Source organism: Ascaphus truei, chromosome 3, assembly GCF_040206685.1.
Source record: "Ascaphus truei isolate aAscTru1 chromosome 3, aAscTru1.hap1, whole genome shotgun sequence".
Taxonomy (NCBI): domain Eukaryota; kingdom Metazoa; phylum Chordata; class Amphibia; order Anura; family Ascaphidae; genus Ascaphus; species Ascaphus truei.
In genome coordinates, this window is record NC_134485.1 from 333,779,795 (window position 1) to 333,801,095 (window position 21,301).

Consider the following 21,301-nt stretch of genomic DNA (forward strand, 5'->3'; position numbering starts at 1 on the left):
TACAATACAAGAATAGCAGAGGGTGCAATGTGAGTTTATCAAGCGTTTGTGAGTGTGATGGTCAGTATTGGAGTTGTGAGGAGCTACAGGCTAGTTTTGAGATGCTTTGGCTTTTTGTTGTGACAAGGTTTCAACTCTTATGTCAACCACTAAAATAGATTGACTTTCTTTGTAAGGGGTGGGTAACAACAAGGTCCTGTTGAAAACAGTACATTGACTCCTCTACCATTATAGTAACTCGTCTGATATTATATAGCCCATACCAAAACTAGCGCTAGAACATTTTTCATCTTTAAAGTTGTGGATACATCTAGATCAGTGGTTGCAAACCTTTTTTGTATTGTGCACCACGCACTGCAAAATATATTTTTCTGCGAACCCCTAATTAACAAATCTTACAATGCCTACTAATCAGACTTTTGTTTGACCAATTCCATGCAGTATAGTGCTTGTGGAGGGTGGGAGGACCCCTGCTCAATAAGCAACTAAATGTCACCTCAGTGTATGTAGACCATGTTGGTGGAATAGCTGTAAATTACTGCATGAGCAGTATTGTAAGTCATAGATGTGGATGCAAAGCATTTTGGGAAGCTCCTACTATACGTAACAGCTATACCACCTGGGATCTGCTATTACATATTTTTAGTGCACTACCCCTTGGAGACATCTCATGAGCCCCTAGAGGTTCCCAACCCCCTGTTGGGAATCACTGATCTATATCCAAGAACAATCCAACCAAGAGCACTTATTGCTGTTCTCGCCTTCCGCAGACAGCTGCACCAATTGACCTTGATGACAAGCAGCATTACTTTAATGTCAATCCCTCAATTAAATATTATTTCTTTTATTGATGCTTTGAAATAATGCTCTATCCCTCAGGCTATTTTTACATCCAAAAGCTATAACAGTATATTCAAAGCCACATCCCGTCACTGGTGAAAGAGGCAAAGTATCCTCTCTTTATAAGAAGCATACTCAGATATTCTCTTTGTCTCAGGGTCACCAAAGGTAACCAAGTATATTGAGACATCACTTGTCTTCTGATGACTCTTCTCCCGTAATATTTGTTGTTCCCTTCTTTAATATTAAAATTCTTAATCGTGCTTTTCATAGGGCATTACATAGCGACAGAGAAACTCTTCTTTCTTCAAATACATTGAAAATGAAGGATCCAACAATCCGATGCATCGGTATTTATAACATGAGATGGTGGGCCATATAAAGGATATTCTCTCATCATTGGCACCTTCTCCTCTCTGATGAGGATTTGGTGAAAGTTCATAGCCACCACCAGTGATCTAGGGCAGACAATTGGCTAACTCCAACTAAGGGCATGTATAGGTGTCAAGGGTGCAAGGCGTGTAAACATGTCACCACTGCAAAAATATTCGCCAATCACGACAATACGCAGAATTTCAATGTGGACACTTTTATTAATTGTAGAACCACAAATGTGATTTACCTCATCACGTGTAACTGTGGCAAGATGTATGTGGGCAGGACCACTAGGCAACTTCGCAGACGCATACTGGAGCACGTCAACTCTATTAAACATGCCATTGATACCCCAGTTGCGAGGCACGTCACACAATATCATAACAGCGATGTTAAATACCTACCGTTTATGGGCATATATCAACTGAAATGCCCAGCCCGGGGTGGCAACATTGATCAGATGTTATTACGCATTGAGCCGGAGTGGATATATAAATTGAGGACGTGCAGTCCCAATGGTTTGAATGAGGGATTCACATACAGTTAGATCCGGAAATAATTGGACACTGACACAATTTTCATCATTTTGGCCCTGTACGCCACCACAATGGATTTGAAATGAAACAACCGAGATGCAATAGAAGTACAGACTTTCAGCTTTAATTCAAGGGGTTGAACAAAAATATCGTATGAAACGTTTAGGAATTGCAACCATTTTCATACACAGTCCCCTTATTTCAGGGGCTCAAATGTAATTGGACAAACTAACACAATCATAAATAAAATGTTAATTTTTAATACTTTGTCGAGCATCCTTTGCAGGCAATGATTGCTTGAATTCTGGAACGCATGGACATCACCAAACGCTGGGTTTCCTCCTTTGTGATGCTTTACCAGGCCTTTACTGCAGCTGTCTTCAGTTGTTGTTTGTTCGTGGGTCTTTCTGCCTTAAGTTTTGTCTTCAGCAAGTGAAATGCATGCTTGATCGGGTTGAGATCAGGTGATTGACTCGGCCATTGCAGAATATTCCACTTCTTTGCCTTAAAAAACTCCTGGGTTGCTTTCGCAGTATGTTTTGTGTCATTGTCCATCTGTAAAGTGAAGCGCCGTCCAATCAACTTCACTGAATTTGGCTGAATCTGAGCAGACAATATATCCCTATTCACTTCAGAATCCATCCGGCTACTTCTGTCTTCTGTCACATCATCAATAAACACTAGTGACCAAGTGCCATTGTAAGCCATGCATGCCCATGTCATCACACTGTCACCACCGTGTTTTGCAGATGATGTGGTATGCTTTGGATCATGAGCCGTTCCAAGCCTTCTCCATACTTTTTTCTTCCCATCATTCTGGTACAGGTTGATCTTTGTTTCATCTGTCCAAAGAATGCTGTTCCAGAACTGGGTTGGCTTTTTTAAATATTGTTTGGCAAAGTCTAATCTGGCCTTTCTATTCTTGAGGCTTATGAATGGTTTGCACCTTGTGGTGAACCCTCTGTATTTGCTCCCGTGAAGTCTTCTCTTTATGGTAGACTATGGTAGATAATGATATGCCTATCTCCTGGAGAGAGTTCTTCACTTGGCTGGATGTTGTGAAGGGGATTTTCTTTACCATGGAAAGGATCCTACGATCATCCACCACTGTTGTCTTCCGTGTACGTCCAGGCCTTTTTGTGTTGCAGAGCTCACCAGTGCGTTCTTTTTTTCTCAGAATGTACCATACTGTTGATTTGGCCACTCCTAATGTTCCTGCTATTTCTCTCATGCATTTTCTTTTTTTTGCAGCCTAAGGATGCCCTGTTTCACTTGCATTGAGAGCTCCTTTGACCGCATGTTGTGGGTTCACAGCAACAGCTTCCAAATGCGAATGCCACACCTGGAATCAACTCCAAACCTTTTGCCTGCTTAATTGATGATGAAATAACGAAGGAATAGCCCACACCTGTCCATGAAACAGCTTTTGAGTCAATTGTCCAATTACTTTTGGTCCCTTGAAAAAGAGGGGGCTTCATATTAAAGAGATGTAATTCCTAAACCCATCCTCCAATTTGGATGTGAATACCCTCAAATTAAAGCTGATAGGCTGCACTTTAAGCCCATATTCATTATTTAACTGTAACTTGAATTTATTTTGGTACACAACCGAAATAACAAAACTTGTATAAGTGTCCAATTATTTCTGGACCTAACTGTATACCCCGTTTATCTGAATTGAATTCTATCTATTGGGGCATCCTCTTTCGTTTTAAGGCCACTCATCCTCCTTTCCTGTCTACTGTGTTTTGTTGTTCATGGTATAAATCTCTAAAGCTATTATGATCATTTTATATTTGTGACTACATTGCTATATGTTTGGACTATGTTAACATCATGTGCATTGTAACTGTACCATGCATTTGTATATTATAAGAAACAAATAAGAATATATAAGTATGATCTATCATGATTTTTTATACATGCATGGATTTATATATATATATCTTATTAGTTTTTACATCATTGCGTTCCACAACACTTAAAGGAAGCAGACATTGTATATACATCTAGCGTACTGTTTGCTTGAGTAGAGACAACTATAGAATATCATCAGTATTATAACTTCGTCTAGCACATGTTAGTTTTTAAAGAATATCATCTCCTCATATATGAGCATTAACTTTGGAAGATGAAAAGTAGTCTACCTTTTTAGACATGTGCAGTTGTACGTTTAACAGGGGTTAGTTCATGTGTCACCTTAAAAATATATACTTGCAGGCAGTCCTCGGTTATCTAACAGAATCAGTTCTGGAAGTAGCGTTGGATAGTGAAACCGCTATAAAGTGATCCCATGTTAATCAGTGGCGGTGAGCGTTGGATAACACATTCAGGTGTCGAATAACGCATTCTGGCTTCGGAAAACAGCCCATAGGGTTGCATTGTAAAGTGTTGGATATGCCATTCATTGTAAAGTGAAACGTTGGATAGCCAGGACTACCGGTATACAATATGAATAGTGAAGATTCAGTCTCATCAGTCAAGTGTAGTTGCTTGTTGCGTTTAGCAAGGAGTTTATCTATTTTACATATGCGCATTCATGTTATTAGAATGCGATGGTATATATCTCCATGCACATGCGCATAGTCATTTGGCACGATCGGGTATATCTTCTCACGCATGCGCAACTATACTACCTGTTGAGGTAGGATTCTATCTCACCAGGCAGGCACATTTGCGTGATGATCGCAAGAAGACCTGTTCTTGCGCATGCGCATTGGCGTTAACTTAACTTAATAGTCATTTAGTACGATTGGGTATGTTTCCCCACGCAAGAGCAAGCATACTGTAGGCATACATAGTCACAAGATGCGCCTAGTGTCACGGTTGTGCTCACCACAAACCAGGGTCGGACCGCGTGGCTGAGGTGGGGTTATATAAGCACCGACCTTAGACCGCGCAGGCTGATCCAGAATGTGAAATCCATAGTCAAACGAGCCAGGGTCGGGACTGGAGAGAGCAGCGTAGTCAGTGGACAAGCCAGGGTCAGGATAGGAGACATCAGGGTAAACGTTATCCAAGCGGAGTTTCGGCAACAGGAAGTCAACTAGGTCGCGCTTCAGCGTAATAGCTGTAGGGCGGGAGTGGGTTCTGTGCGAGTGGTGACCATAGCCCATGGAACCGGTCTCAGGAAGAAGAAGGCCGACCAGAGTGGGCACACCACCAGGCAGTACTGGTAAACATTGAACATTAGAATTTTAGAACATATCCGAAATATAAAAAAGGGGCTTTTAACACACAATTTATCAAAGCATTTTTTACATTTTCATAATTCAGATCCTAAATCATTAAGGTATATGGCTATAGAACAGGTAGCCAGACATTGGAGGGGGGGCAATAGAATAAATAGTTTAGCCAAAAGAGAGACCTATTGGATTCACAAAATGCAAACACTCGCCCCCCTAGGACTTAATATAGATATTGATATTGGTGCTTTTTTATCTTAATATGCTTTTATCTTAATATTGTTTACTTTTTTGCTTTTTAATTTTATATTATACATCTGCTTTTTATTGTACTGTAATTTCTTATGTTGGTTCTTATACCATCAAATTATAATATCGCTATCTATTTTAATTTTTTAGCTAACCATGATCCTGTATTTTACTAGCAATTAACATCTTTTATCTCCTCTCTTCCTCCAGCCCACAATCTCTTCTCCTTCCAATTAATTATTTATTTATAATTATTTATATGCTAAGGCAATATTGTATTACATTATATTATAGATATGTACCAATTTTAACTAAACAATTATGTGTAATAAAGTTGAATGTTTTGTATATGTCTGTTTGTATACAGCACTGGGTTTTTGCACCTCGCGCTATGTGTGAGCGCCGAGGGGGTTAAAAATGTGATTTTTGTAATTGATGGCCCTATAAATACCCTAGAGACATCCCCTATCTCATTAAAACTCCTGACGAAGCATCTGGCGAAACGCGTAGAGTTTGAAGAGAGAGAACAAGCTCTGAAGGACTGGCAGAACTCGGTCTAAGATCTCTTCCATTGGGAACTTCCGCCCTCAGCCGTGACGCGATAGCGGAAGTGACGCGACGGCTGTGACACACGCGGAAGAGAATCCTGAATGCTGTGAAGCTGCCTACACCTACACCATTATACAACGAGCTGCGGTTCTCTCCCCCACCCGATTTATACATGGCGAATGTGAGTGTAATATACTCATGTTATTTGTATGACTAATACATTATTGGAATAGTATGCACTATTGTGGCTTTTCTTCTTATCCATACATATCCGTGCCTTGAGGGATTTCCCTGCTACCATTTAAAGGGCTCCAGTCAGAGAGAGAAGGATCTCTGACACGTGATATTTTCTGCGATTTATGTGAGTTCTATTCTATAGATTACATCTACTTACACAGTGTTTACCATCTGCACTATATATTTGTTATTCTTTTTTGCATATTTTGCTACACCTACCTGCGCTCCTCCTCATCTCCAAGAAACAATCTACCCTTCTGGGACCTGGAACTGTCCCATCAGAGGAAGTTGAGCTGCTTTTACACACATTCATTTTTTCACTATTTCACTACTGGTGTTATATTGTGTGTTATTAGTTGTATTCCCAACAACAATATTGGTTCACCAGGGAGCGCCCAATCCACTTCCTCACCTCACCCCTTCACCTTCCTTCACATCCCTTTGTTTTGCATTCACATTAAGTACTGGTAAACCAATGTTTCAGCGCAGGAGTCCAGAACGGGCCTCTGCAAGAAGAGAGAGCAGCAGACCTCAGGACTCGGAAGGCAGGCCTCTGCTATGGGAAAGGCAGCAGGCCACTGGGAACATGGGGCTGAAGGATACGGTGGGAAACCAACGCTTCAGCACAGGAACCAGGACAGGAACTAGGAACATGAACTAGAAACATGAACTAGGAACATGGAAACAGGAACAAGGCGGCCAAACAGGTAGCTTGTGGCAAACACAGTAAACATCCAAGAAGGATTATGCTCGGCAGAGAGGGATTATGGGAATGCAGTATTTAAAGGCCAGCGGGCCAATCCCTGGAGGAGGGTGTGAGGGCACTGCTCCAATGACTGAGTACAAGGCTAGGTTGCAGTGATAGCCCACACAGCTGCTGTTGATTGCAAAGAGAGAATTAGTGAGAACAACAGCACCCTGCAAGGCTACAAGAAAAGCCAGGAGGGGATTCCTGACACCTAGCTCTGTTCATTATTGCCTTGTTATATCTACCTAATTAGGGGTGTGTGTTGGTTGCCACTTGGTGGTTACTCTATATCCATCTATATCTCAGGTATATCATATATTTCATATATATATATATAACTCTGACAAGTATTATACTTTGTCCAAGTGTCTATTAAGAAGGGATTACTGGTATATCGTTTCACTATTGTTAGATTTTTAAATTACTGTTACACTCAGTAATATATGTTTTAAGTAAATATTATTAAAAGTTATATTTTATATTGTTAGTGTTGTGCATTTAAGTGAATTCCTTTTCGAGCACCCTGCCTAGTGTACTCACCATTTTACTTGTTCTTGTCTTTCACTGGTTCTTTCTTCCATCTCTTTTCCTTTCATGACCCCTGAATTTTGCCATCTGACTGCAGCTCCTGCTCTTTCATGTCTATAGATTTGTTCTATGTGCCAAACACTTAATCAACCAACAAGAGGGGTTTGCTCATTTGTAAATGAGCACACTATGAGATTTCTAACAATAAGAGATGTTAAAAGTTTTAAAAGCCCTGCATACTACAATTAAATATGTGCTGAACTCTCTTGTTGGCTAATTCAAAGTTATTACTATTACATCCTACAGCAAATCTGTACTTCTCCAGGACCAGTAAGGTTACTAAAACTGGACTACTGCTCTGTACAGTCATGAAGTGGTAATTGGATTTAGGTGCCCAACTCCTATTCTGACTACTGCTTATTTATATAGTGGTGCAATTTTTAGTGCTTGTATTACACACATCCAAACACAGACGCAGGGTGAAATATTAATCTGGGGTTTTCAATCCAGGGAAAACCTGCAAATGAATCTGATAACACCCCGAGTATAAACTCATATATAACTTTTATTATCTATTTTCGACAAAACATAAATAAATGAATTAGTGATTATTTTTTTTAAATGTATATAATGGAGAATGTTTGTCATTTTTGTTCACTAACTACAGTATACTCTTATTGGGTCCAGTTTGTAATCCACTACCAAGCACCTACTGCCAAAACATGCTGGTGACCACAAAAGATTGAGCTATATGTGTTCAATAAGCATTGAATTATCCCATGCTTTCATATAGCAGTCTTTTGTAAAAAAATAAATAAAATAAAAAGTCTCCCTGCAGGAGAACTGAGGCAAAGCCAGTGCAAAGCCAGTGCAAAGCCAGTGCAAAGCCAGTGCAAAGCCAGTGCAAAGCCACTGCAAAGCCAGTGCTAAGCCAGTGCAAAGCCAGTGCAGCAAATCTATCAAATGCCAAATTACAATTGCTTTAACGGGTTTCGTTTTCTTTGATAAACATGTTCCCTTTTTTGCATTGATTTTGCCTCTGTTTTGCTGCTGGGAGCAAGAACCCAAAAAAACTAAGTAATTCAACATATAAACTAAATATAACTGCTCTGTTTTCCCATTTATAGGCTGTGCATCACAATAAATTACATTTAAATGTCTAACATGTTTGCACATCATATTCTTTATATTGTATTCTCTCATGTCCCATCGTAGAACACGTGAGGACCAAAGATTTTCCCCCTCGCCCCATGTTTTTGCTGATCTTAATGCTCTGTCAGGATAGCAGAGTCCCAGTAGAGTGTAAAAATAGATTTCAGCTTTTGGACAGCTCCCAGTGCAGTTTCCTCATCCGCGGCAAACCTGAGCCTCAAGGATGCAAAATCTCATCAGCTCTGTAGATGTAAGCAAGGCTGAGAAATGTAGGCGCATTACTCACAGGATATGTAATCAGTAATATGCAAATTACAGATCGCAGCAGTCCACACGGTGCAGAATAATATACTAAAATATTTAGCAATTTCCGGTGTCCCTGCTGCATGCCCATAACATCCCTGTCTATTATTTATTTAGAAATGTAGCCATGTTTGTTGCCATTGCAAAGATCAGATAGAGATCTTTAAAATCTTAGGGATGCCTTGAAGGAAAGATACAAAGTAACTGGCACTACCAAGGATCTTAATAACTACAGATGCCTTCGGAATACGTGCACAAGGCAAACAAGACTAGCAAAAGCCCAATATTACACAGACAATCTTTATCAAAAGATATACAATCCAGCAAACTTCTGGAAGGTCATCAAATATATTTCAGCCCTCTAGCCATCTAATATCAAAAAGGATGGTACTACTCTGACAAATCCCACTGACATTGCAAACGCATTCAATGAATACAGTGGGGTGTTCTACTTCCCTAATATCAAAGCGCAACACTAACCACAATCATAAAGCGCAACCTGAGAAAACCCCTCTCGCCCCACCCTCTCCCAACCGTGCTTACAATATTCAATTTGTCCCAGTATCTAAAGAGTAAATTACACAAGCTCGTCTAACATTAAAATTAAACAGCCAATATGGGCCTGACCTACTGCAATCAAAGTTCCTGTGACTCGGTGCCCCAGCCATTGCCAAGCCGCTCGCTTCCCTAGTCAACTCCATTTTGTCTTCAGGCCATATCCCTAAGACCTTCAAAACTGCTATAGTTGTCCCAGTCTATAAAGGGGGGACAAAAACATTGTCCCCAACTACAGACCAATTTCTCTTCTTCCAATACTATCCAAAGTCATGGAAAAAATGTGTCCACTGCCAATTAAGTGATTACTATAATGAGGTCAAAGAAGGTTTTTTTCTTCTTTCCTCTCTTAGATTTGGATGCCCTGTCATCTCATTGTGAATAGCAGAAGACTCTCTGATTCCTAAAGGGAAGTTAATTGCCAGATATATATGTTCACTTCTTTCATTTGTTTCACATTTCTCTTCTTATATTTTAGCCTATGTAAATGCACCTTATTTCATTACAAGAACATCATATTTGATCAGTTTGATGACTATCACAGAGCATATATATTTTTTTATGTATTTAGTTGTACACACTGTGTGCGCTTTGGACCGTGTGTTTTTGATTACTATAATGAGACACATTTCCTCTGCCAAATCCAATCAGGCTTTGCCCAAACACTCCACAGTAACTACCCTCTTAATAGTTTGCAATGAGATCCAGTGTAGAATGGAACGGGGACAACTTACACTGGCGACACACTTTATTCGAGCTCGGCTAGTCCCACGAATTCGGGTATACCCGGGTGTATTGAGGTTTGTGACTGTTTTCTGCCCGAGTGCATTGAGGTATTTTCCAGGCAGGGATTGAAGCATTTTATTCCCGCTGGCTGCAATACTGCACAGTATATATATATATACTGCATTACAATTCATGAATTTATGCCATCTGGTAGACACGCGAAGCATTGCAGCCTATTAAATCCTAATCATTATCATTTAACAGATCAGCCGCCCGTCAGCCAGGCATGAACCCAGGCTGGGAAGGCAAACGCAACGGGGCTTGTCAGAGGTGAGGAGCGGCGCATTCCAGGTATCTGCCAGGTACATACTGGGTATTTGCTCGAATAAAGTGTGTCGGTGCAGTACTGGTGTAATATTGCTAGATTTTGCAAATGCTTTTCATACTGTTGACCATGTTATTTTGTTAAACAAGCTCCAGTGCTCTGGAATAGGGGAACACGCTTACACTGGTTTCATTCCTATCTATCGGGTAGATCCCAATATCATCATAACTCTGTGCCCAGGACATACTTGAAAACGAGAGATAACTGTCAATGTATTATTTCTTAGTGAAGAGAGAGGCACTCCAGTGGTCTTTGAAAAATAGAGAATTTATTACACTGCAATCAACATTTCGGTCCACTTGCGAACCTTTGTCAAGATGTCTTCTTGACAAAGGTTCGCAAGCGGATCGACACATTGATTGCACTGTAATAGATTCTCGATTTTGAAAGACCACTGGAGTGCCTCTCTCTCTTCACTCTCTGTATCATCGTTGGTTCCGTGAATTGCGGAACTACTTTTGCTGAGCACCCGTGGCGTCTACATCTGCTACCATGAGTGCACCTTTACTTGGATTATTTCCTGGTAAAACATTGTATAAATAAATATTAGAGAAGGACACGTTACAGATGGGCTGAAAATGCGTCTGCTGTGCATATTACAGGGAAAGAATTGGGGTTAGCTAATGAGTGATTGTTGTTCACTGTATAGTGAAATATACGTAATAAAATAATGATTTGTTATTTTATAATTCGAGAAGTGTGTGCAGTGCTGTACATAGCAGAATGACAGCTGTGTTTATGCCATGTGTAAACACAGGCTGAAACAAGACCTTATCCTAAATTGGTTCCTTGGAAATCTGGGGGGTGAAAATACATTTGCTGCCAGATGGGAGGTGTAGAAAACATAGGATTTTGTCTTTCCCTTGGTTATAGCAGCTGAACCTTGTATTGGAAGATTAGCTGATTGCTCTGTCGTTCTATATCTCTGAACCTTTGGGGATTCTAGCAAACCAGCTTTGGTGGTGCAGTAATTACTGTATCATTTCTGCATTGCTTGGCATACATTACAGAGGATTCTTTTAGAGGAAACATGATGTCACGTAATTAATTAGTGATAAAGGAAATATTAGCCCGGGGCAAAGTCAACTAAATATGATACGTGTCTCTTTTTGTTGGAAGATAGTAATTAACAGGAATGAAGTTATCAGATTAATCACTGAAGCCCCGCTACATGGCGGGATTGTCGTGGGGTTGTGTCCTGGGTAGCAGTCAGTAGTACAGTGCATGTGTTGCACTTATGTTGGTTGCTGTAGCAGAAACTTACTTGATTTACATGGTAATTCATCTGCTTTTGGGGACGGACTGGATGTTCAAAGGAAGAGCGCACTAAGTATATCATTTTTGAGTATGTCTACTATGGTTTCTCAGTAAACGGGTGTGAGCATGAGCAGTTAGAGGTATTATATTGGAAATCCAATGTAAAGTCACTAAAGGGGGCACAATGAGAAAGTAGGCAGAGGCTTTTTTTGGGTTGTGGTAGAGATAGGTCAAACATCCAACTTGACTTAACTACATTGATTTGACATTATATGTAATCCAATCAAATGACTCCTGCAAGGCTTAGCACTCTGTAATGCGTTCTAACCCGTTCCCGTCTCCTCCACTCCTCAGAGCTGAAAAGCCACCGCTGTGAGTAAACATGCCTGATGTGTTCAGAATCGTGATTGACTGCTTTTTCCCAGCAGCCCTGGATAATTCTAGCTGGCGAGGCAGATCGGCTGATGGAAGCCTCTGCGATTCAGTTCCAGCTTCCAGAGCCCCTGTAAACCCTATGCTACCCAATTTACTCTCCCCATCAACCTTCCGCTGCCTTGCATGCAGATCTGCCAGTGGGCCCAAAGTGCAGCCTTCAGCATATTACCGCTGTTTCTGAATTATCTCCCTAAGCACACACAGGGGGGATGTTACCAGTCCAGCTTAACCAAGTGCAAAAAGGAGCAATGCCTCTTGAATAATTTCAAGCACTGAAGTCGGGAAAATGTACCTGCCACGCACACGTGCGTGCTTTGTCACTGCACTCCATTCCTGACCTTACATGTTACAATTAAACATGGTACAAGTGGAAGGATTGTAAATGTCAGAATGGATATTATTCATGCAGAATGGATGGGCAGATAAATTGCAGCATTGTTTTTATGTGCCCTTATAATTGAAACCTGATCTTACATTTTGCTGCAGTCAATTGTGACTGTTCTACTTTACATCACTGAATGTATTGTGCTTGTTTTCATTTGAAAACTGAAATTGTAGTTAACAATGTACAATGTATTGGTTATTTAACACTTATGTTTCCCAGACAGACTTCTCCGTAATTAACCTTGGGTGACTTAGTTAGTCTTGAATATGCGTTGTCAATAGAAAGTTTAACCCTGGATCTGCACATGAATAAAACCTTGCCACACTGCGCAGCTGATTCTCCATCTGCTGACCCTCTCATGTCATTCCCCATGAGCCCTATAGATGATAAATCAGTTTATGCTGTGCCTTTTTTCCATTAGTCACATAATATACCTACTGTAGTTATGCAATCCCAGGGTCATCACACATTGATGCAATAAACCTGCCTCACTAGCTTCTCTATACTGTATATCAGGCACGTTTAATGCTGTGATAGAGGGAGCTCAATATAGATCACAAAAGTTTTGGTATTAAATACAGAATCTTGCGGGTTAAATGAATTTAAGAAAACATTGTGTAATCTTCACTATTCACACTGTCTTGATGTGCCTGATTTTACCCAACCCTAATTTGCACCGACATATACTGTAGGGCCATATTTACTAAACCGTCTTCTGCTATAAAACATATTACAGCCCATTAAAGTTAATGTTTAACAGGAGAAGATATATGGGCCTTAATCCAGAACTCCAAAATTGTACTGTCCTGATTCCAGAGTTGTGACACACACACACTCTCTCTCACACACACACACACACACACACACACACACACACACACACACACACACACACACACACACACACACACACACACACACACACACACACACAGAGATTGTAAAGCTCTTTTGACTTCAAAGGACTGTGTGAATGTAAAATATTATCTTTCCTTCATTACAGTAGTTTTGCAAATAATTTTTTTATCTTTACCTTGTTTACAATGAGATTAGATGCGGGATGGGTGGAAGCCTCATCAGCCAGTAGTATTCCTAGCCAGTTGTTTTCATTGGTAACTCACAAGTTCTTAGTGACTTCATTATCTCTTTTTTTATGTCCTAGGGTAAACCCTACATGTTTGATCGAGTGTTTCCTCCAAATACGACTCAGGAGCAGGTCTATCATGCGTGTGCCATGCAAATTGTTAAAGGTAAGACATGTAGGCTCGTGTTTACTAAGCAGTACTATTCCACAAGACACATTCCGGCCCAAACAAGACGCTATGGCCCCTCCAAGTCAATTGTCTACAAAGTACCGTATAGACTTGCACTGCTTGGCAACTGTATGCATATATAGCATGTATGTACAGTATATCTTTATTTATATAGCGCCATTTATGTGCATAGCGCGTCACAGCAGTAATACACGTGACATAATAATATAACACATAATGGGAATAAGCGCTTCAGACATAAAAGTAACATTAGGAAAAAGGAGTCCCTGCCCCAAAGAGCTTACAATCTAAGTGAGGGATTATAATATACTGTATATATAATGGACTATAATACAATACATTAAACATGTAGTAGCAGAAGGCTTTGCTATTGGCAGAACAATGATTTTTAATATCAAGTCCTGACAGCAGAGCCACTGGTTTTGTGTGCAATTTGACGGGCCATCCTAATTACATTGGGTGTGAAGTGTGGTACACTGTTAATAATGCATCAACTTCCATTCTAGTACATTGTTAATTGTGTGTTATTCCAGTTCTCACCATATTGATTCTGTCTGTGACAGCTTCCACTAGTATGGATAGGTGATAAAAAAACAGCATGGTACATTGGATACTCCCTTTTCTATAGCGCTGCTTTAGGCACAAGGGATGCATGTGACCTTTCCTTTTTTTGAATGTCAACTCCTTTGCTGCCAATGCAGCTTTCAACACGTTTCATTTCAATGTGTTGCAAGCTACCTGGCAGCACTGGGGATAGCACTGTTATACAGAGCAGGATTACAGATTTCCCGAGGGGTCTCTCTGGTTTACCTCATCTAAGCACAGAAATAGCAACGCTGAGATCTTAAAACACATTAAGACATATTGCCACAGGGGGAAAAAAGAACCTGTGACTTGTAAAAGGGGGCCATACAAAGGTACAGAAGCCTTGGTGGCTCCTCAGGTATTGGCAATACCTTACTTCATGGAATGTGCTAGTCCCAGAGTCACTGAGTAGGATAAGGACAGGAATATAAAAGATGTGAGAAAACTGATGCCATGTGTTTCCTACAGATGTGCTGGCTGGTTATAATGGGACCATCTTCGCCTACGGGCAAACCGCTTCTGGGAAGACCCACACCATGGAGGTAATACTGTGTGTCAAGGCACCAGTCTTTGTGTCGTAAGCTCCCGTAAATATGCCTACCCCATAACCTTGATTCACTATTTGCTGATACACTTAGGGGGGGATTTTCTGGCAAGCAAATGGTTTACACACCTGCTCTCATACTGAATCACTTTACACAAGTTCTGTCACGCTTGTGCTCCTACACACAAGCGCAGGGAAAGGGAAGGGCCTGTTAGCGAGGTGGGTAGGCCGCAGGGGACACGAAGGGAGTGAGTTGCCGCGCAGCTGGGGATCAGCGCACGTAGTCACGTGACCGCGCCGCATGCAGGATAATGCGCGACGCGTCCGGAGGTGCGGTGCCAGGCTCAGAGACACGAGTGATCCAGCTTCATGTGCGCGCATGCTCTGACAGCAGAGCAGGAGTGCGCGCGTTCTGAGGCACCAACACGGGGGTTGAATGAGAAGCCACAAGTGAGGAGCAGGGGAGATAGAGTCCAGAGCACAAGGTAACACCCACAAGGGAGTTGCTTCTTGGAGGACGTCCAGCCTCCTTAAAGGCATAGTGCCAGAAACAGCAAGGTACAGCGAAACTAAATATAACATAAGGGTTCTTAGTCTAATCCATTGGCCAAGGAATTATAAGCCTGCTACCACGTCAAGGTGAACCCTACTAAGCAGGTCCTACACTAACCGATGGTAAACTAACCTCAGTAGTATATGAGTGACTGTCCCAGTCTTCCGGAATCCAAAGGAGATGAGTAAAGGTCCAGGCAGGAACAGTATGCGATGAGTACCAGCAGGCACCAGGGCAGGCAGCAAATGACTAATAGCCAAGAAAAAGTCAAAGAGAGGCTTCCTTCCTGTCAGGAGGAAGAGGGCAGAATTTGCCAGGAAGCAAGATGGCGTTGTATGCTTCAGAATCCTTAAAGACACAGGATCTTGACTCGCAGCTAGAGGGCGGCGATCAGAAGTAAACAGGTACGGAAGGAACACGCCGCAGGGGGCATGTTCCGTGCATCGTTACAAGTTCCTTGGGATGTATTTCTCCAATTATAAAAAGAAGGGTGGGTAGCCAATTATGCCTACACTTGGTTACATCCTACTGGTGTACTTCGCATGAAATTAATCACATTCTGCATGTTTGTCCCTTTATATCCATGGTGCTCGGTACCAGCTCCTAATATCCCACCTGCAGTGTTTGGAGCAGTGTTTGGAGCAGTGTAGTAAATGGAAGTGGGGCAGTTACTGTACATTCCCTTAAAATCCATCAAACCCTAATTTCTGCCACTTTCAGGAATCATCTGACTAATTGGTACTCTGGCAGGATGGCCGTGCTTAGTTAACAGGCGACACAATTCTTCCGGTGAAATAATACTTTGGTGGTTTATTTCTCCACAATAACAGAATATCAGAGACACTGTCCCTTTAAGGAAAAACAAAGCATACAACAAAAGCCTGCTCCACTTTAGGAAGACTATCTAAACATATCAGAACCTAACCGACTGGCTAACTAGGCTAGTTTCAGTCCAACAGGATGTGGAAGTATCTATTAGCTCCCTTTATCCTCTTCCCTTTTTAAAGCAGGTCAGCTGTGTCACGGGAGACCAGTACTTTCACACCAAAACCACCAGGATAATAATTATAATAATAATAATAGCATGTTCTTGTATAGCGCTGCTAATTGTACGCAGCGCTTTACAGAAACATTTTGCAGGCACAGGTCCCTGCCCCGTAAAGCTTACAATCTATGTTTTTGGTGCCTGAGGCACAGGGAGATAAAGTGACTTGCCCAAGGTCACAAGGAGCCGACACCGGGAATTGAACCAGGCTCCCCTGCAGCAATCTCAGTGTCAGTCAGTGTCTTTACTCACAGAGCCACTCCTTCTCCCTAGCACCAGACAGGACAAAGTTATTGAATAAAATGGGGTTTATTCTGGCATGCCAGCAGACAAACAAAGATGTACAAAACATGATACAATACCAACTGGGGGCCTGGGAGTAGACTCTAGCCTCGCTAGGTGCAGGGGCCTGCTTCAAGAAGGCTTGTCCTGTCCACTTCTCGTCCAGGATCTCAGAGGGCTGATCACACAGCAGCCCCTCTGAGATATCTCTTCAGCTGGTCACTGTAAAAGATCAAACTCCTTTACAGAATGTCTCTCAGTCCCTCTGTCTCTCAGATAGTCATCTGAAGGCAGATCTCCACACTCCTTCCCAGAGTGTCTCTCTGAAGGTAGCTCTCAACACTCCTTCCCAGAGTGTCTCTCTGGAGGTAGCTCTCCACACTCCTTCCCATAGTGTCTCTCTGGAGGTAGCTCTTCACACTCCTTCCCATAGTGTCTCTCTGAAGGTAGCTCTCTTGCTCTAAGATGGCAGATCTGATTCTCTGATCAGCAGCACCCCTTATATAGCCCTCTGTGGCTATCCTTTACAAGGGAGGGGCTACTGGACAATCAGAGCACAGCTTAAGCACAGATTAAGTTAGTGCCACAACAGCCAGAGGGCATGCTAAAACCCATCCCTGATGAAATCAGAGTCTGTGCAATACAATGCTCTTACTCCCAGATCTTATCAGCAGCCTTTCACCTCCCCCCAGGAGTCCCGACACCTAACTGTCCCTAATCCTATCAATTCTATAGAAAGCTTCAACTAAGTGGATTGCATTCTCCATAGAAATGACAGTAACAATGGAATATATCATTTGCTTTCTGGCAGGGTTGACACCCAAAGCACATTTGCAGAAGAATGTTGATTCACTAAACTGTAGGATTGCATTTACAACAAATACAGACTTTGAAATACATTCTTACAGACATAAATACATTTACACATTCCCTTTTCTTCCCCAGGTGTTAAATACATTTGGCCAAAATAAGCTTTACAAAGGTGGCCAAGTTACATAGATTTAGGGGTAGCTAGCTGGGCTTCATAACAGTTTTGTGATGCCAGCAACCCCTACCATCACAAGCTGAATTAATTAGGGTCACCTGTGAAATGCCTATCCAGTGGAGTTAACCGCATGCATATTGGAAAGCAGGCATAGTGCAGCCTCCTACTAATTTACATAAGGGTCTATTCACTTTGCTTCAATGTTATCACTGCAGTGTCCTTATCTTAGTCTTTTTCTAAGTTCTACCGCTGCAATCTGCCTGCAGTCTGTAAGAGTTGGAGGCTGTATTTTTATTACATAGGATTGAAGCAGGTGATATTAATGCGAGCAACTCCGGAGACTCCCGGCTTCAATCCGATGCAGTAATAAATACATGGTTTCTTCTGAGTCACATCGCGGAACCCATCTCACCACCCATGAGTGGCGAGATGAGAACCTGCCAGTTGATTGCGAGTTGTAGCAGCGATGCGATTCTCGGAGCTACAAGAATTGCTCGATATTTCCAAAAGGCGAGTTTTTCGCATTTTTGGAGCTCCCGCACGGTTTGTCTGTGCGGGAGCGGGACCGATCGGGAAGAAGCATTTCTCGAGCGAGTTTGGCATGTTATTGAAGCTTTCTGAATAGATACATATGCAAACTCATTCGAGAAGTGCTCAAAATGCTCGATGAGTTACTTATCAAAGCTACTAGAATAAGCCCCTATGACTCTGTCACAGTACACGCTTTTGGTTTTGGATCACCAATAAGAAGCTTTGTGGTCCACAAAACACATTTGTAATCCACAGTTGAAAAAAAAAAACCATTACAGGAGTTCTGAAACGGGCGAAAAGCATATGTAAACCCCTTGTTGATAAAACAGATTGACTGACTGGATTTAGCATCTGAAATGCTATTTGTAAGGCTTTATCTAATAGCAACATGCCTAATATGAGTGAAATATTGGGAGTGCCATGCATTCCCTTCTAACGGCCATATTTACTGTTGGTGCTATGCCATACAGAAAGACACCTTCCAGTGCTGGAAAGAAACCTTATGGCCCATTTAGTTGAATAGACTGGAAGTCATCTGATAGCATAGCATCGCTTTGTAAACATGCCTTGATCTTTGCATATTTAACATATGTTAAACTGTTTTATAATGTATGCTTCAAAGCCTAACTCTAAATACAACTGACACAAATATACAATTCATAACACTTTATTTACCTGTACATGACATATGGGTCATATACAGATGCTAAAAAATGGCATAACTTTCAAAAGTCCATCAGATTTCTTTACATTTTGGTGGTGTTTTCTCAGCCTGAGTCAGTTACTAAAGGTTTAGCCATCGTTTTCAGACCAGATTAGGTGCTCTGCACTAGCAGCTTTTTAATTGCATGCAAATAAACACAACTAAGCTTTTTTTAATATAAGTTTGATGGTCTAAGTCTAATGCAACATGGCAACTGGTTTTGCTTCATAAGTTTAGAGAGCAGTTCTCAATCTGCTTTATTCACTGTCAGGATGCAAGTCTTCCTAAAACTAGGGGGAGATTCTGTATGCATCCAAATATCCCAGGTGCAAAACAAAGTACACCAAATTTATCAGAGCAAAAATCCGATTGTTTTTTATCAGCATGTTTTAATTGCTAAATCCAGTGCCGTTTTTTGGGGTCTTGTTTTGTATTTTCTCTGCATTTAAGTCATGCCATTCCTTCTGCTCTACTCAAAGGCTAAGACGTGCCACTTACCCCTTTACTTTACAGGGGAAGCTTCATGATCCGCAGATGATGGGGATAATTCCCAGGATTGCCAGGGACATCTTTAATCACATCTACTCTATGGATGAGAACCTGGAATTCCACATCAAGGTAAAGTGCTAGAAACAATAGTGCAAGATCCCCACTGTCCATGCAGCTCTCCATGATACAGATACAAACCTCTATACTAGTTTGCAGCAAGGTTCAACCATTTGTTATTGTTATGGAATTATGTTTCTCGTTGTGTCAAGTGACAGATCTGGGGAAAACTATGACTTTGACAAATCATTTTCTATCCTTTCATATTTAAGGTTTTGAATATTTAACATATAGTAAATGAAGGCTAACTGTTAATTCACAATGTGGTGAATTGGTTGTACGATTTTATGTTTATATATAGTTTAACTGTAGCTAGATCAATGTGGAATGAGAAATAATATATCTAATTTAACAGAGCAGAAGAATCTCACATCATAAGATGTGTAAAATAAGAAGCAATATACTTTACGTCCCAGTGTACAATATACATTATTAATACATAAGGGTTAGAAGTATAGAACATTGAAAATATAATCAATAGAATAGATTGAATCAGGAAATATGCTTACCTTGTGACTTATGTATAAGACAACCGTGTTCACCAAACTGCAAGTTTACCCTTGTCAATTGTTCTGACAAAAGCACAAAGTTGTGACATTAGCCCTTATTCTGTAAGGTAAGATAAGCGCCAATGACGTGCTATCGCATGAAAAGCCCCCTTGACTTTAGTGGGGCTTTCCGTGCAATAGCAAGTCACCTGCGCTATCACAACGTACAGAATAAGGGCCTATGGGTTTGTGCCACTTTGTTGAGAATCATAGAGTAATGGACCTATCCAGTAATGATTGCATCTTAATAATGCATTGTCATAAACTATGACATATCACCTTTGCAATTCACCGTCTTATATTTTGTTTAATATCTGGGTTTACATTTTCATTTATTATTGAACTGTCAGAAAGAAAGAAAAAGAAAAACAATTCCCTAATGAATGGTGCATAGTAATAGTTTCTGTGAACGAGCCAGCACTCATTACTGATAGAGATGTGCAGATCTGGCTCATTTGTCTTTAAGAAAGTTCTGCAAACTTTTTAAGGCATGCGCAATTTTTCAAAACGTTTGAGCGAAGGCTATTTTGTGGATTTAAAAATGATATATATTCATGCACACATGCACTAAATTCGCCACTTAGAACACTGGCTTAAATCTCTTTGTTTTCCCTGGATTCTTCAAAATTATACAGTACATCAGAATTGTGTTGTAAGGCAAAGTGCTTAGAAACCTGATGTGACATATCACCATTCTCAATAATATTGCCGTGCTCAAGGTCCCTTTCTTTGGTGGTCTAGTGCAGGGGTGCTCAACTTCAGTCCTCAAGACCCCCAAACAGGTCAGGTTTTAAGGATATCCCAGCTTCAGCACAGGTGGCTCAATCAGTGGCTCAATCTTTGACCTGACCTGTTGGGGGGTCTTGAGGACTGGAGTTAAGCACCACAGATCTAGTAATTAATCAAGCCCGCCCTACTACTCCAACGGTTTCCCACTGCCTACCGCCCACAAAATGAAACAGTACAGAGTCTGGGATTTGTGCAGGGACGCAATGAATTTTAAGGCTTTCATGAGCTCGTTGGTGATTGCCAGTTAGAGACCAGAGGGGAAAGTCGCCTCCCAGAATTCATTGCAGTACTGCGAACCCTGAAGTCAATGTGCTGCAGCAGTGCTGCTTGCTTCTCTTTCTTTTTAGACAGCTGTCCAGGACCGGTAAGTCACGTGGAAAGTGAAAAGAGCTGGAGAAAGGGGGGGGAAAT

At 41.2% G+C, this 21,301-nt stretch overlaps 1 protein-coding gene across 9 annotated transcripts in view; it reads left to right on the plus strand.

Moving 5' to 3' along the window:
• Positions 1–21,301, plus strand: part of KIF5A (kinesin family member 5A) — a 128,809-nt gene that overhangs the window by 39,372 nt on the left and 68,136 nt on the right. For all 9 annotated transcript variants that reach the window (XM_075591547.1, XM_075591544.1, XM_075591539.1 and 6 more), the window contains exons 2-4: positions 13,608–13,695; positions 14,773–14,846; positions 19,461–19,565. In XM_075591547.1, the coding sequence (XP_075447662.1) occupies positions 13,608–13,695; positions 14,773–14,846; positions 19,461–19,565 (267 nt within the window). The remainder of the gene's footprint in view (positions 1–13,607; positions 13,696–14,772; positions 14,847–19,460; positions 19,566–21,301) is intronic.